The 16065-nt window shown below is 39.5% G+C and overlaps 1 protein-coding gene across 1 annotated transcript in view; it reads left to right on the forward strand.

Moving 5' to 3' along the window:
• acsf3 (acyl-CoA synthetase family member 3) overlaps window positions 1-7156 on the forward strand; it is a 35158-nt gene extending 28002 nt beyond the window's left edge. Inside the window, exons 8-10 of the mRNA XM_017439821.3 lie at window positions 1943-2077; window positions 2861-2972; window positions 4945-7156. Of these exons, the coding sequence (XP_017295310.1) occupies window positions 1943-2077; window positions 2861-2972; window positions 4945-5059 (362 nt within the window). The 3' untranslated portion in view covers window positions 5060-7156. The remainder of the gene's footprint in view (window positions 1-1942; window positions 2078-2860; window positions 2973-4944) is intronic.
• The last annotated feature ends 8909 nt before the right edge of the window (window positions 7157-16065 follow it).

The following is a 16065-nucleotide window of genomic DNA, read 5'->3' on the forward strand; positions in this document are numbered from 1 at the left end:
CCTTCGATGTGTTCAATCCATTTGGATTTTTTGGGGGGGATTCCACAAACGTAAATGTTTTTTGACTAAAATATTCTGAGAAAAGTGTGTCAGCAATACATATTACAGCCTGGTACCTGCATACCTGATACTTAAAAGATACATATCGGGAACATACTTGGTGCATCCCAGGTACCTGCAGGGACTGGGCTTCATTTTGAAGTGACTTGTTATGCTGTATTGTGTAAGTACATAGGATACCTACAGGGTACATACCTGGTACTTACCTGGTATGTACAAGGACCGGGCTGTATTATGAACTGACTCCTGATCCTACACCTACCAGGTGTATATCCAATACTTACATGGTACGTTCCAGGTAGAAACCTGTTAAGTGCATAGTAACACGTCACTTCATAATACAGCCAGGTCGCCGTAGGCGCCAGGTAGGTGCCCAGTACTCTGTATGTATTAGTTATTCAATGAGCTTTATTATGCATTGCTACCAAAATTTTGGATATATTTTTTAAATGTGTTGCAAGATAGAGAGCAATTTCAAATAAAAATGTAGTTAAACTTCAAAGAGTCCCTGTAGAAAACCCACACATGCATGGGGAGAACATGCAAGGTCCCAGATGTTTTTTTTTAAATGAGGACTTTCTTGCTGCCGGGTGCATAGAGGTGCACCAGATGCATGAAGAGGGGAACAAATCTAAGCTGGTCAGGATTTCAACAACACTTGTAATTTTTCAAAAGCAACTTTGTTATTTTATCAATGATGTTCAGCTTGTGGCCTTCATCAGAATGGAGAGAAATAAATTGAGGAGGAGGAAAAGTCCCAGATGGTAGTTAGTTATGCTTTTTGTACTTTGCTCAACCCACATATGGCAAGTTAAACCAAGCAAACTTTCACCTTTTCACTCCCTGCATAGAAAAAAAACACAATCTAGACACGTAGTTGCAGAGAAGTGATGGAATGTGACATTAAATTTTTAGGAAGTCATATAGGTGTTTAATATATTCTTGAAAGTGTAACTTTTAATTTTCACTGTTATGTCACAATTAGGTGCAACACCAAAAGGCTAACTGCTTATCCGTCTTAATTAGTCCTCGTGAATTTAAGCCCTAAATATCTGAGACTTTACAGACGTGTAACATATTTCCTATATTCTCCAGCTTAGTGGTAGTTTCGCTTCTTGTCCACCCCTCCAACCCTGACGGTGACACCCTGCTTAACTTCACTACAGCGTCTCGCTCACATCCATCCTCTCGGTACCAGCTGTCTTGAACGCACCACCTGTAATAATCCAAAAGGACATCTTCCTGTTCCATCTTTCTTCACCACCTCTGTCCATTTTTCTCTCCCTCCCTCTCCACTCATCCATACTGACCCATTTCCTCTGCTCATCCTCCCCAGACCCACCTGCGCCCCTGTATTCCCCAACACCTGTCCCCCAGACACCTATACGTATGTGTGTGTGTGTGCACGATGGGGGTGTGTTCAGAGGATGCTGGGGGATCTTAAACACTCATCCATCCACTGCACTCTGACTTTCTCTGTCTTAAACACACACCTACTTCCAAAAACAAAAATATCTTTTCCTTTTCTTGTATTTTTTTCTGTTTTTTTGTTGTTATAATCAATTTTGACTTAGATTTTTTTCTCAAAATCCCTTAGTTTTCTGAGATTTCTGCTACATAAAGCCCAAAGTACCTGTTTGGAATAAATATGTTTGTCAGATTTTAAACAAAGCTCAGAGAGATGCTTCATGTAAAACACATCAAATCAATATATGCAAAAAAAAAAACTGCCAATACATTGTTGATTGTTGATTTTTGCACTGTGTTGTAAATTAGATGTTTTTAATACAAAACATGCAAATGTATTTTATTTTTTAATGAATCCTGTCATTTACTAAGCTAACCTTATTCTAAAAAGCAAATGTTTGTGTTTGTCTTTCAGGTGACACAGTAATCTATAAAGATGAGGTGTACTGGATCATGGGCCGCACCAGTGTTGACATCATTAAGAGCGGCGGCTACAAGATCAGTGCGCTGGAGGTGGAACGTCACCTCCTGGCTCATCCCGAAATCATAGGTAAGAATACTGTGGAGGTTTCGCTCCATCAGGCAGTGATTTAATGTTTGTTTGTTAAATAAAGTTGTCAGTAAAAGACCTTGAGTGGAAATTCATATCAAAAATGTTGAAGATGTATTTTTTATTCTGCATTACAACTTCATAACAAAATAACAAGTTAAACAACATCTGCTTTATATATGTGCTGCTAGTGTACATATATAAACAACAACAAAAAGTATGTTTCATTGTTTTTACAGTTTTATACAATTACCCAACCATACCAATTTATTTTATTTTCTTTAAGAAAAGATGATGTGTTTGTGGGAAATTTGCCAAATCCTCAAACTTCTCTCTGAATACTTTTTTGTTAGGAATTTTTGAGGTTTGATATAATTATCATCAAATTTAATCATTTTTTTGCTAATTTCTCCAAGCCTCGCTGATTGCTGGTCTATTTTTTTATTTTTTTTACTAGATTGGGATGAAATTTGTAGTGGCCGTCCACCAAACCCTCAGGATAATTAACGAAAAAAACAGTTTATGGCGAGAACCGAAGTAATTATCTACCCAAACAAGTGTCATATTTGTGATTATTTTTTTTAGTCCTGAATCAAGAACCGCTGCAGATCTTGTTAAATTTAACCTCCAGATTTTTTTTTTAATTTCTTTTTTGTTTAAAAGAAAAAGTAAAGACATTAAATGTCACCACTGGAGTTTGTTAGAAATTATCCAAAAACTTGTGTGATTACAGTGATTTTTTTCTTTTATGTATTCATTTCTTTGTTGTTTTTTGTGGCCTAGATGTGGCTGTGATCGGGGCCCCTGATGTCACATGGGGACAGAAAGTCACTGCTGTGGTGCAGCTGAGGGAGGGACAGAGTTTGACCTTACCAGAACTAAAGATCTGGGCACGGTAATGTCTTTAAGTCAGATTGTGTTGTCTTTATATGTCGATACGACCTGTTGTTTAGATCTCTATTCAATTTTCTGTTCTGTCATACTGTTACCTACTTTAAGCTTGTAGCCCAGTTGGATAATGACATTTTTGGGGCTACAGAGTGAATGGTTTTCGACAGGCTAGGTGAGCTGAAATTCTTTGTTTTTTTATAAACAAACCACCTTACCAGTCTTCACAAAGGTTTTTGTGGCTGCAGCTCGACTCCAAAGCTGTACCACCGGAGGAGACCGTGACCTAAATAACTTTAAGGGAATCCATCACTGTTAGTCTGCAAAAACAAAACAATATAAGGGTTCTAAATCCCTTTATTGTGGAGGAGTGTGTTCCCTCTTTTTATTATGTAGTACTCATTAAAACTTGTTGGTAAACAAGTAAATATTAGTAATTGTTACCTACCATCAAATGTGATGGGCAATACTGTTTTTTTTCTGATGTTTGTTTGTTTGTAGCATCTGCAAAATATTTCATGATAATTAACAGATTTTATGTCTGTTTATACAACTTTACCATTAACTGTTGGAGTCAACCCTGTCTGACTGTTAGCAAAATATCTCATAAAGCGATAATGCATTCCTTCAAAGAACAGCCTTTGGTTCAGACTTTTCAAATCCCTGAGCCTTTTGGAGCGCCCAGCCCTGTGACTGGTCCTGAAACTTTCAGATCAATAGGACAGGATGCGAGAAGCCACACATGGACTAATGAGGAGAACAGAAAGAAAGAGGAGGTTTAAAGGAGGCCACAAATGATTGTTATGGAGGGTTTTGTCCTTTGGGCTAACATTTCTTTTAAATGTCGCTGAAGTTTGTTTTGTGTGCAGCAGGAGGGAGCTGGTGGACATGCAGTGACACAAACAGAACACGACTTTATGAAAATAGCTCATCCGTCCTCACTTTTCTTCACTTTCCAACCATCTGTTTTTGTCCTGCATGCAGTATTGCGATATTTTCTACAAGTCATTAGTTACATGTTTGAATTCTGTACAAGTGCAGGTTTGTGTGCGTGACAGCTCCATATGGAGTGCTGATGTTACATCCTGCTGGTCCAGTATGGCAGATAAATACCGCTGCTGGTGACCCGTGTTGACACACTCACACACACACTCGCACACACACAGTGTTTGCAGCCAGGGGTTCAGCCAGCGGACGGGCCTGAGTGTGGAGGAGACGCAGGAAAACAAAATGAGACATAAACAAGTAGATGGATGCTCACTCTTCAGTGCCCTGGCTTCAGATGTCAATCTGAATTTCTGTCACACCCTTTGCACTGCCTTGAACACACACACACACACACAAAACACACTGCCCTGGAGAAATTGGTGACACGAGCGAGCCCTGTTACAGAGCCATGTATGGATACACATACCCACACTTTCCTCTCTGAGTCAGACAGACGGAGACATCTGCTGAAAGGAGTGTTTGATGGCAACCGTATGAGTCATTACGCTCACTCGCACAACAGGAGTGCACACACTAACACACAAACACACACAAACAAACAAACTAGGTTAGAAGATAATAAAAAGCACTCCGGGCTTTAAGACTTGACGTAACATTCAGCCACTGACAAACAAAAAAATAAAACACTTTTAATTATCACAGCCTTCTGTTTTCTTTTTATTATTTTTCCCTTTTTTTCCATTTCACTTTGATTATATTGTTTCGTATGACGGGAATCGTCTGTGTCTGGAAGCGAAGTGGGTATATTAAAAGGAAAGCTGCAGAACGTATGAAGGACGTTTCTTTCCGTATCTCAAAAGCTCCGCCACAGGGCGAGCCTTTGTTGTGCAATTGTGTTTTTGTTGTTGTTTTTTTCTCTCGTGCATATTGCTGGATTTGTCAGCACTGTGCACATCCCCGTGACTGTTTTATTTGTTGTGTACATCCTCTCTAACCAGTCTTCAGTGTATAAACTTTGGTGTTTATTGCAGGGAGCACATGGGGCCTTACAGCATTCCTACAGGCTTGCTGCTGGTGGAGGAAATGCCGAGGAATCAAATGGGAAAAGTCAACAAGAAGGATCTCCTGAGACACTTCTTTCCATGACAGGACAACTTGAATATGAGTGACTCTCCTTGGATTTGCACTTTGCTTTTTGTTTATTCAAAAACAGGCAAACTTTACCCTGATAGATACAAAAGAACCACGCCGAAATACGATAAACTCATCACGATGATCTATCTGACCAGATGCAAACTTTGCTTTAGAGGGAATTTTGTAGAACAAACCCATCAGTTATTACCATTGTTGTTTTGTTAGTGTTAGAGACTTGAGAAATGTGTCACTGTGATGAAACAGTATAAAACATAAGTCCACAAAGAAGGCAAAAAGTATGGACTGCGATGTCATTTTGCAAGAAAAAAACAAAACTAACAGTAAAAGTAATCTGAACGAAGTGAATGCGATGTGTGATCTAAAAAAAAGCTGCCAAATGCTTATAATGACTTCAACTTTGTGTGATTATTATGGTACAAGGTGTATGAAACTTTCATGGGATTGTCGTTGTTTTTAAATGTGATGCATACATTTATAAGTTGTCAGTATCTGACTTGCAGCAGAGAGGCCGGCCTTGATGTCCACACCTGCTTTAGATTATAGTGATGACAGAAGAATAGTGAGGAGTGAGAAAAATGAAGGTTTGATCCATTAGACTGCATCAGGGTATAAATAACAGTCACTCAAAGCTGAAGATTTTGAGGTTTTACTTGTTTTAGATAACAAAAATCTTTTTATGTGTCCGTGTTTTGAACAGCTGTTTATGTTCCTCACTTTAACACAGATCCTGCCGTCTGCAGACAGAGTCCACTTCTCACTGTCTGCTGCAGGATAAAAACTTACTACTCAAACATAATTCACCTAACCCCCACTTGAAATGTCTTTTTAAACGTGCACGTGGAGTTCACACAGGTACAAGAGTCTCCAACCTGTGGCTCTGTAGCTTCGACCAAAAATAACACGGAAAATTAGTTTTTATAACGACAATAGGAAAAGCTAATCGTAGTAATTCGCTTTCTGCAGAATGTGAATAAAATGTCTGTAACAGAACAATATGATTTAAAAGAAAGAACAAACATGACAATCAGTAGTTTGTTAGCTAGTTTACCACTTCATTAATTTCACTTTCAGCCATACAGTGTGGGGTATTTATTAATTTTACACAAATATAGTCAGGACTCACATAGGCCTTCAGGATTTAGCAGTTAAGTTTTATCGGCTAGGGAAGACAAATTTTTTTATTTGTCTTCATGAGAGTTTAATCTTTTCTTTTGTCCTAAAATATAAAATTAATGATAAATGTTGACAGTTTTCTTTAGTTCCTTAATTTCGACGTGTTACAAACTAGATTTTTATCTTTATTTCTAGTAGATTTTGCAGCTCTGGACAAATTTTATGGAGTGGGAGAAAGGGCAGAAATGTTTTTTTTGGATGGTAAAGATTGCAGCACTAGAATGAATGAAATAGAAATGAAGAGGTGTTCACGTTATCAAATAAGGAAAAAGAGCTGGTTATTGAAAAACAAAAACGATGAATAGGTCATTCATATATATATATATATATATATATATATATATATATATAGGTTACACATTGGACAGTACAGTTTGATTTTTAGTTCTGTATAATAGCTGTAAAAACAAAATATCAATATATATTAAAGAGCAAGGATGAAATCTGTTGAATTTGCACCCAGCACAACTGATCAGTCTCTTCTAATAGGATAAAAATGCAAGTTATGTGTCCTAATTTAGTAAATACTGATCATTAATGAGTTTAAAAAGTGTGAATTTAATGTTTCTAATTAGTGAAATTGTGTGCAACATTCACCGTTTCACTCAAAAGTCGGTGTTTTCAGTTCTCCAGTTATTTGTTCAGATCTTTTACAGGTAAAAATCTGTGATCAAATGAACTTGTTGGTTTTTTATTAGTGCAGTTTTATCAGATTTACAGATCACGTGGAGCCACACCTGCTCCATGAAGACGGCAGTCTGAGAGGAACTTTAAAATATGCTATTTGAGATCTATTATTGGTTTATATTTGGCCCTAAGTGGTGATCGCACATTGATGCACTTGGAGCACAAAATATACTGTGATCTAAAAATTAAAACTTTGAAGAGATGTTAATAAAAATGACGGCACTGTTATAATTGTTTCCTCTGAGCGTGTTTGTGCGTCTGTGCAGCTGTGGTTACACAGGTGTGATGAGAGCTCGATTCTCCAGCAAGGCAAAACACCACAGCTGGATGCCCCGCACTCCATCTGACTAACCCTCTCACCCTGCTCGCTCTTCTCACCTCTCATCTTTTCTCATCTCAATTTATCCAATACTTCGCCTCTTCTGTCTTCACCACAAGTCACAACAGATTGCAGCAGCACCCGGGCAAACTCAGCTGCCAGACTCGCTTTTCAACGAGCCCTGGCGTGCTGCCAGAAGAGACGGTGTGTGTGTGTGTGAGGAAATGACAGAAAATAAGAAAAAAAATGCAACTATAAAGCAGGATTGTAGGAGAGGTTGGAGCTTTCACAGAGCGGGATGAATGAAAGGAAGACGCAGCGAGTTTTGACTATGCTATGATAAAGAGGAGCAGAAAGAAAGAAGAATGCACTAAAATCTGCTGGAGATAAACAATCATGATGAACAGCCAGAGAACTGAAGATGCAAAGATACACAACCAGTGGCTGATACAACCTTCTGTCCACACACACACACACACACACACTCACACTCCTCCACCCACAGTCACCAGAGACCTGATTAAGAGAGCAGTGCTATCGATCTGTGGGCTGGCAGGCTAGGATGGATGAGCAGGCAGGGCTGCAGGAGCATCAGAGGACAGCTCCAGTGCCCCCAAACCACCCCTCCCAACGCCACACCCAGCCATCCACACCAGGATCAGTGGGAAGAAGTCTGCCACACTGATGCTGCAGCCAGCAGCAGAGGGTCAAAGTGAAACCTGAAGAGTGTGACGTACTACGTGTCTGTAGGTGTGTGTGTGTGTGTGTGGGAGGGGGGTTCAGGCCTCGTCTGGTGCACACAAAGGGTGGGTGGAGAGCAAAATGTACTCATGCCCTTGAACTTCCTCTACTTGCCTTTTTTCCCCCCCTCTCATGCACACACGTTGGAACACCTCTGCCTGTGTTTGCTGGAGCGTGGTGGAAGAGGTTGTCTACAGATGGCTGCTTATTGGGCTCCAGGGTCCTGGAGGGCGGGTCATCGGGGACGCCGCCGAGGTTGTTTGGGACAGAAAGGGAGAGAGAGAGAATTTCAGTAAAGTGCCGAATGTTTTGAAAGCAGGTGGTCTCACAGAAAGATGTGGTAATGGTTTCAGATTTTATGTAGACCTGCTTAATCATTTTATTTTTATGGTGTGATCCTGACCCAGCAATCATGCTGTTGTTTTCCTGTTTTTCTTATTTTTACTTGTGCTTTTTTGTAATCTAACTACTCTTTTGCTACTTTTAACTATCTATTTACACCTTTTAACTAGCCTTTGACTAGCTTTTTTCCCACATTTGACTTTTTGCTTACCTTTTGCTACTTTTAGCTTCTAGTAAGCGTTTAGATACTTTGCTTTTAACTGTTTGCTGTTTTTGGCTTTTAGCTTGCATTTTGCTTCATTTATCCTTAACAGAGTCTTGATTTATTTTAGTTTTTAAAACAGGAATCGGGCAAGATTAGACTAACAAAGACAAAGTTGATGTTTCATTATGTCAGACAGCTCAAATGCCGGTTCATTTAATCACTTATTCATTTTTTAAAACTCTTTCCACCTCACATACAGTATTACCACAGATCTGCTGTATCATTTAAACCCTAAAAGAAGCAGAAATATGGTCCATGTTTTGAAAACAGCTCAGTTTTCTTTTGTGAATTCATTCTGAATAGAGATTTGTAAGCCAGCTAGGAGTTTTCAGTTTTTATATGGACATGATAATTCTGAAAAGTGTTCAAGGATTTCACCACGTTTAGTGTCTGATTCATAATGCAGCCCATGCAGAGAGGTCAGCTCTGTAGAAATGTGCTCTCTGAGGGCTCAGACTTGTGCTTCGTGTGTTACTTTGACACCCATCCTTTCTCTGTGACTCCACAGAAGTCCCAGCCTGTCACTCTCCTCCCAACATGAAAGCCCATCCATCATGAATGATTCCGGAGGAGAACGAAGTTCCTCCCTCTCCTCTTTAAACTGCATAATAAACAGGTCAGGCTCAAGTCGTGAGACAAACAAACACAATAGCTTTTGAATTCGCGGGAAAGCATTTATACACTGCTGTGCTGTTTTACATTCCAGACACAAACACAAAATGGGGCTATAATTATACAGTCAAACATTTACATGCACACTTTTGACAGTCACAAAAGGCTGTGAGCCTGCGGCTACTTGATCAACATGACAGGCTTTATGAATGTAAGTGGGCAGAGAGACGAGTGATGGGAGGATGACAGGCAAGGCTCTTCAGCCCCAGGGACGCCCGAGTATACGCTGCGCACAGATCCGCACACACATCAGTGAATCCAGAACGCCACCAGGCCTGTGTGGGGGCTTAACCGATGCTTGTAGTGGCAGGTTGTTGTTTATATGGAACTCATGTTTATTCTAAAGCTACTTACACCTCACTGGCTGCAGCCTCGGGCTTCATTCCTGTGAAACTCCTGCTGAATCGCTCCCTGTTTTCCCACTGCCTCTTCCTCTGTTGACATTTCCCCCCCCTTTCTTATTCCATTACTGTTTTATTCTTTCTCTCCCTGCCCCTCATTATTAGGTGTCATAATGATGTTGCACAGCATGTTTTTCTGCAAACCTCGCAGCATCGCTCGAGGGCTGGCAGTGGCGTTGTGATAGGCAAGCCGTCGTTCCGGCAAAAACTGAAATAGCTCATCACGTCTTTGAGGAAATGTCTGAAGACTTTGTACAAACGTGTGATCGTTAGAGGCTGAATCCTGTGGCTTCTGGTAGTTTCCTCTAACTGATCTGCTATCTCAACTTAGGGGTGAAGAACAGAATTTGCTCAAAATCCAGGATTTTTCTTAGCAGACAGTAAGAAGGTCAGCCTTTGATTAGCCATGTTTCTGAAATGTGGCTGATTTTTTTTTTCATTTCTGCTATTGTATATAGATGCTGTGTTTATTTGTTATTCCACTAACAAATAATTCTTTGAGCTGGGCTACAACTGATTTCTGTATTAAACTGTTTGTAATTCATTGATAATTTAATACTTCAGGACCAGATAGAACAAGCTCATGGTCTGAATTCGTCCCAGGGGCCACCAGTTGGTGATTACAGCTCTATCTTTTCCTGTAGCATCCTCTTAAAGATGATTTTTCCTGATTTAAGGCTCAACAAAATTACTTAGATGTTATGTGCTTGAAGTTGTTATTGTCTCAACAAAGATTTTATCATCTTTTTCATTGTTCATGCATTGCAGTTTTTTTTTATCTCAACGATAAACACACAAAGCGAATAAAACAGCAGCGCTGCAAATTTGCTAAACTATGATTTTTAACATTACCTGCCTAACGTTAACAGATGTTCCTGTTGCATTGGTGTCAAAGTATTCTGTTTATTTTTCTTAATTTCAGCACTTTCTTTGTTTTTAAACGTAGCTTTAAAACTTTTTTAGAAGAAAAAACAGGATCAATACTGAATTATCATGTTCTGGCACTCATAACTCGGCCCACTCAACAATGGAGAGGGACAAGGTCATGAGAGAATAAATAGCAGGCAAACTAGCTAATGATCTATCATTCTGGACAAGCGGCTGCACCAGAGAGCGGGCTGGCTGACAAGATCATTAATAAAAGCTGCTGGGAGAGTGATCGATCGGCTTGATGGATGATCAGAGCCACAAATACTATAAAACACCTGGATGTCAAGCCCCATGTCTTTGAAGGGAGGGAGCTTTTAAAAAAAAATCCACCCTCCAACAGGGAGTCGTCAGAGGGGCTCAGACTCTGATGCTCAACTTCTTTACAGTGTTGAAAAATGAATTCAGTGCTGCAGCAGCTTTGGATTTCATGTATTTGTGCAGCATTGTGTGTTTTCTGCAGTGTGGTACAGACCCAGAAGCCTTCCACAATAATCAAAAGAACACAGCTGATGTGACTGAAGCCAAAAAGCCTCACTTTTGTCTCGTGAGTCCAAAGGATATTCTCTCAGAAACCTTTGAGTCTTGACAGCAAACATTTAGGTGAATGTTTCTGAGTGTGTGTGTGTGTATGTGTGTGTGTGGGTCCTCTTCCTTGGAGCCCATTATGATTCAAAACAGGGCGGATGGTGCAATCAGAAAGTGACACACCTTGACCTTGGACTTCAGCTCGAATGGTTTTGGATGGTTTCTTTTGCTACCGTTCGCGCTATCAAGCTGGGGTCGCATTTCTCATTGCGTCCACATCCTGGGCGGTTGGCTACAGTTCCATAAACCTTCTACTTTTTAAAAATATGAGCAGCTGTGTTCAGAAAAACATGAAGCTGCATGGAGATGGTTTTGTAGCCTTTACGTTTAACATGGATGTCTATAATCTTCTTTCTGAGCTCCTCAGACAGATCTCACCTTTGCTTTGTCTGGTGAGGTCACACACGACACCAAACTACACACTAACACGTTTGTTTCTTTTTTATAGGCTGATCGGTTTATAAAAAGCTTGAAGGCATCATGACTTTAATACAAAAATGACTGGTCTCTTTGAGAGTACCAACAAATCTGGTTCTACTTTTTTTAGCCTATCTTTCTATAAATCATTTCTTTCCACATTTTTTTATACTAAAGGCTTGCAGATATACATTAGACAGTTGCTTTTACCCGAGTCACATTGTTTCAGTGACCTGTAAGGCTACCAACAAATGTATCCATGTTTGTAGTGCACAGAAGCTCAGTGTGAAGGCATCAGTGTGATTTCAGGTAGATCAGGGAGTCAGCAGGTGCTGTGTGTGCAGGCTGCTGCAGCAGTCCACCGTCCTGTATAATGGGAGGTATTTATTATTGACGTGCTCCCTTCACACCATTACTGAGCTCCGTGGTGGTAATCTGTGTCTTTTCTATGTATTTTCTCTTCCTTCTCTATCTATCTACAGTATCTGCCAGCGTGCTACACTGTCTCCTTTGTCATCTACACACTCACACACCTTACTCAGCAGCTCATCTCGATTCCTAATCTTCTCGGGGAGAGGGAGAACGAGTTCAGAAGGAGTATAGTCTCCTTGCATGGCTGCGTGTATCAATATCTGTACATTGATCTGGCCTTGCCTCTCCTCCTCCATTCATCCAGATATAGATTGGTTTTCCCAGCAGGTATCTGGGCCTATAATCTGACTGATGGGGGGGAGTGCGTGAGGGAGGGTGTATTGAACCAGGGTGTCCCACATGCCACTAGAGTTTGTTAGGCCACTGAGCAAAAAGGACCGGGGAGGGGGGGACATTCAATGTCAAATGCTGTATAGAGACACTTTTATCAGTTTATAAATCAATGCAGTGGTAAAGAGAAGTATTCTGTAGCTCATTTTTAATTATATGCTAATTTTGTGCATGCTGACTCAGCATTTACACAATTGTCTTGTTCTTTGTGTGTGTGTGTGTGTGGAGGGGATTGTTCATTTTTTACAAGCTACTTCTGCATAGTTTGTGTTATTTTAGCCATTCATATTGGTGCTGTGACTTTGGGTTTTTGTAACTTTTATACTTTTCAAAATATTTGACTTAATTTACAACTATTTTCCCAAACGAACACTGTAAATGATAATAATAAGTATTAATTATCTATGGCTTGTTTCTAAACCTGCAGAAGTTAGAAGATGGTGTGATTTTAGCTTGAATACACAAATAAGATGAAGGCAAGAAAACAAAATGTCCAACTAAAATACCATCTACTTTACAGTTTTATTAAATTAAAAACAGTTATTCCATCAACTGACAATCTGATCGTTTTAAACCCCAAATAATTTTAACTCAAACACTAATTTGACTTTAGAGAAAAAGTTGTTATTAATCTTGTGTTACAAAACAGGTTGGGTTTTTTAGATTATTGTGAATAAAAGTTAACATTTTCAAGTAAAAGCAGCAACAAATTTGCTTCTTATTTGTTCTTTCTGACAGGAAATTAAACCATAAGTAACACAAACGATTCTTTTCCTGATAAGCCACAAACATAAACTGATGTTTTGGGAGCGTTGGTTCTGTTGTTTGTTGATGCGTTTTCTCTTTAAGCTCATTTTAGAGAAAACTTTCCTGAATGAATGCATATCACCCGCGTCTTTTATGCCGAAGTTTTAGACTAAGATCATCTATGCTTAAAAATAAAGTTATGCACAATCTCTTGCGGGATCTGATAAGCCTTGGAGTACCGGTTGTGAATGACTCTCAGCTACTACCACACCAATCTTAGCTCTATCTGTAAAATTCAAGAAAGTATGTCCATTTTTGTGTTGGCTGAGCTCTATTAGCTGTGGTAGACATCTTAAATTAGGTGGACTAAATGAAGTAGCTGTACAAGCAGTGATTACTTTCTGAAAGTTTCAGTAAAATCTGTTCGGTGATTCATGAGATATTTTACAGACATACAAGCACACAACACAAGCAAAAACATTATTGCTCAATCTCAGCTTTCCGCAGCAGGCGATAAAAAAATAATCAATGTCTTTTGTCATCCAAAGATTAGTATTATGTGTCAGGTTGCAGTTTAAACCTAACCAGCCCTGTTAAGTAAATAAAAAGGTATACCATCTGAGTTAGGCGTAAGTGGAAAAGGTTTGAATGCATTTTGTCTGTATGTGTCTGTGCTGTGATGTGCGATCAGTGCCTGATCATAAATCAGAGGCCCTGAGGCCGAGGGGGGGGGGGTTGCCCAGCTCATGGCTCCTTGTGTAATTACAAAGCTGACATTTAAACAGCAGCAACCATATTTCACTCTGTGCCGGATACAGAGTGGTCTACTGATGTGGAGTAAAAAGTTTTCAACCAAAATAAATAAATAAACAGACGGGGAGGGAAAAAAAAGAAATCAATTAGAGATAGAATGCATTCTAATATCATGTTAATGGACCCACATATTAATAATTCAGCAGTGGCCATTTTGTCTGCTTATTAAAGTGGCAGCTGAGAGGAGAAATGTGCAGCATTACCCTGGCCTGCTTCGCTCTGGCAGCATTATTACCACTTAGCATCACTCCTCACAAGGCTGGAAACAAAGTACGGACCTCTGTGTGTTCGTGTTGGAAGACTGATTTGTGTGTTTTGTCTTTTACGTATGAGTAATGTTTGTGTTTATCACGTATAGTTTTTAATAGATATGTTATTTACCACTTGTATACTGCCAACAACATTTTAGGAAGACGAAATGGTTCATATAGCATCATGTCTCGAGTAACAGGCTTTAATGTTTCAACCTCTTTCCTTTTTTCAGTAACAGTGTGAACGCTGATGAATCGCTGATTCAGTTGTTTTCCTGTTCATGATTTCTTCTCTAGGTGTTCTGGAATCAAACTGCTTCTGCATACTTTATTCTATTTCAACCATTCTTACATCAAAACGTACAGCTTGATCAGAAATAGTGTGCTATGACTTTTAGTGTTTGCAACTTTTATACTTTTTTAATTATTGAATTTTATTTAACAAAAAAATCCCCATTTAAATACATTGAGGTCTTTTCAGTTCCTTTAAAATTTCCTTCTCTTAATTCTACTTCAGCATACTTCCCTTATTTTTATTTTATTTTATCCTCCTGTTAGCTTTTAGCTGCAGCTGCTTTCTTGCACAGGGGTCACCACAGCCAGTAAACTCCCACCAAAGATTTGGTAACTTGTTTTGCACCGGATGCCCTTCCTGGTTTGGAACCTGCAGCCTCGGGGGTTACGACACCAACCACCAAGCTACCACAGCACCCCTTTAGCTTTTAGCTGCTGTCTTGCTAATTTTAGCTTTTAGTTGCAGTTTTCCTACTTTTAGCTTTATTCTATGGTTTTGCTAATTTAAGCTTTAAGATATGCTTTTATTAACTTTAACTTTTTGGCACTATTTTGCTGGTTTTAGGCTTTAGTTATGGTTTTACACGTTTTTGCTTCTAGCTACTGTTTTGCTGATTTTAGTCTCTGTTCTGTTTGTTTAAACTTAAATCATTTACTCCTCAGTCTGTACTCAGCATTCACACTACATTTTCTCAGAAAGTTCAGTTTCTCCAGCCACAACAGGATTTCTCTTTTGTAAAAGGAAATGTTTTCTGATCTAATCATTGGAGTTGTGATCATTTCTACTTTGACCTTTTTATGAATGAATTATGTTTCTGAAAAGGGCAATTTCACAAATTTTGTACAAACAGATTTCAGAGAGAACAATATTTTTGAAGGAATTGAAGAAATTTCAATGTGTTTTTATGTGGAAGATATTAGTAAATATATTGAAAAGTAGAACTCATCTCCTGGATGGTCTGAACAGCTAAAAAAGCACTAAGTATGCAGATGTAGTTGCAAAAATGTACAGAATAATAAACAGGAAACCAATTTTTGTGAATGCTGAGTCAACATTCACAGTTATAATGAACAACTAAATCAGTCTCAAAATAAGGAGTGTGCATGTGTGTGTGTGCTTATGTTTCTTTTTCATTCTGCGTTTCTCTGTCCTCCTTAAAACAAGTCGGGGGTGGAGGTGGAGGTGGAGGATTCGGGGGGAGCTTTTACATGCCGTTGCTCAGGGGCGTGTTGTTTCGTAATCCGGCCATGCATGAAATACATTACATGATGTGATCTGACTGTTATTGATCCAGAAGCTGTGTGTGAAATATGTTTGGTTTGACTTCTGAGTGGAATGTTTCAGGTAATGCAGGAACGCCGGTGGTGGATGAGTCTGAAGGCCACTGTTGGCAGCCGCGAGTTGGGAAAACGCTCGTGAGGTTGGAGTCGTGAGATGAGGAGTAAAATTAAAATTCCTCTTTGGCCTGCTGTCAACCTGCGCCTGCTGACTGCTCAGAGGAGCTGCTGCATGACGGGATTCCTAATGACACTGCAGCAGCCATCGCCACAAATTGCTTTGACTTGATTTATTTCTCCTTTTACAGCCGCCCCCCCCC

Source organism: Kryptolebias marmoratus, linkage group LG15 (assembly GCF_001649575.2).
Source record: "Kryptolebias marmoratus isolate JLee-2015 linkage group LG15, ASM164957v2, whole genome shotgun sequence".
NCBI lineage: Eukaryota > Metazoa > Chordata > Actinopteri > Cyprinodontiformes > Rivulidae > Kryptolebias > Kryptolebias marmoratus.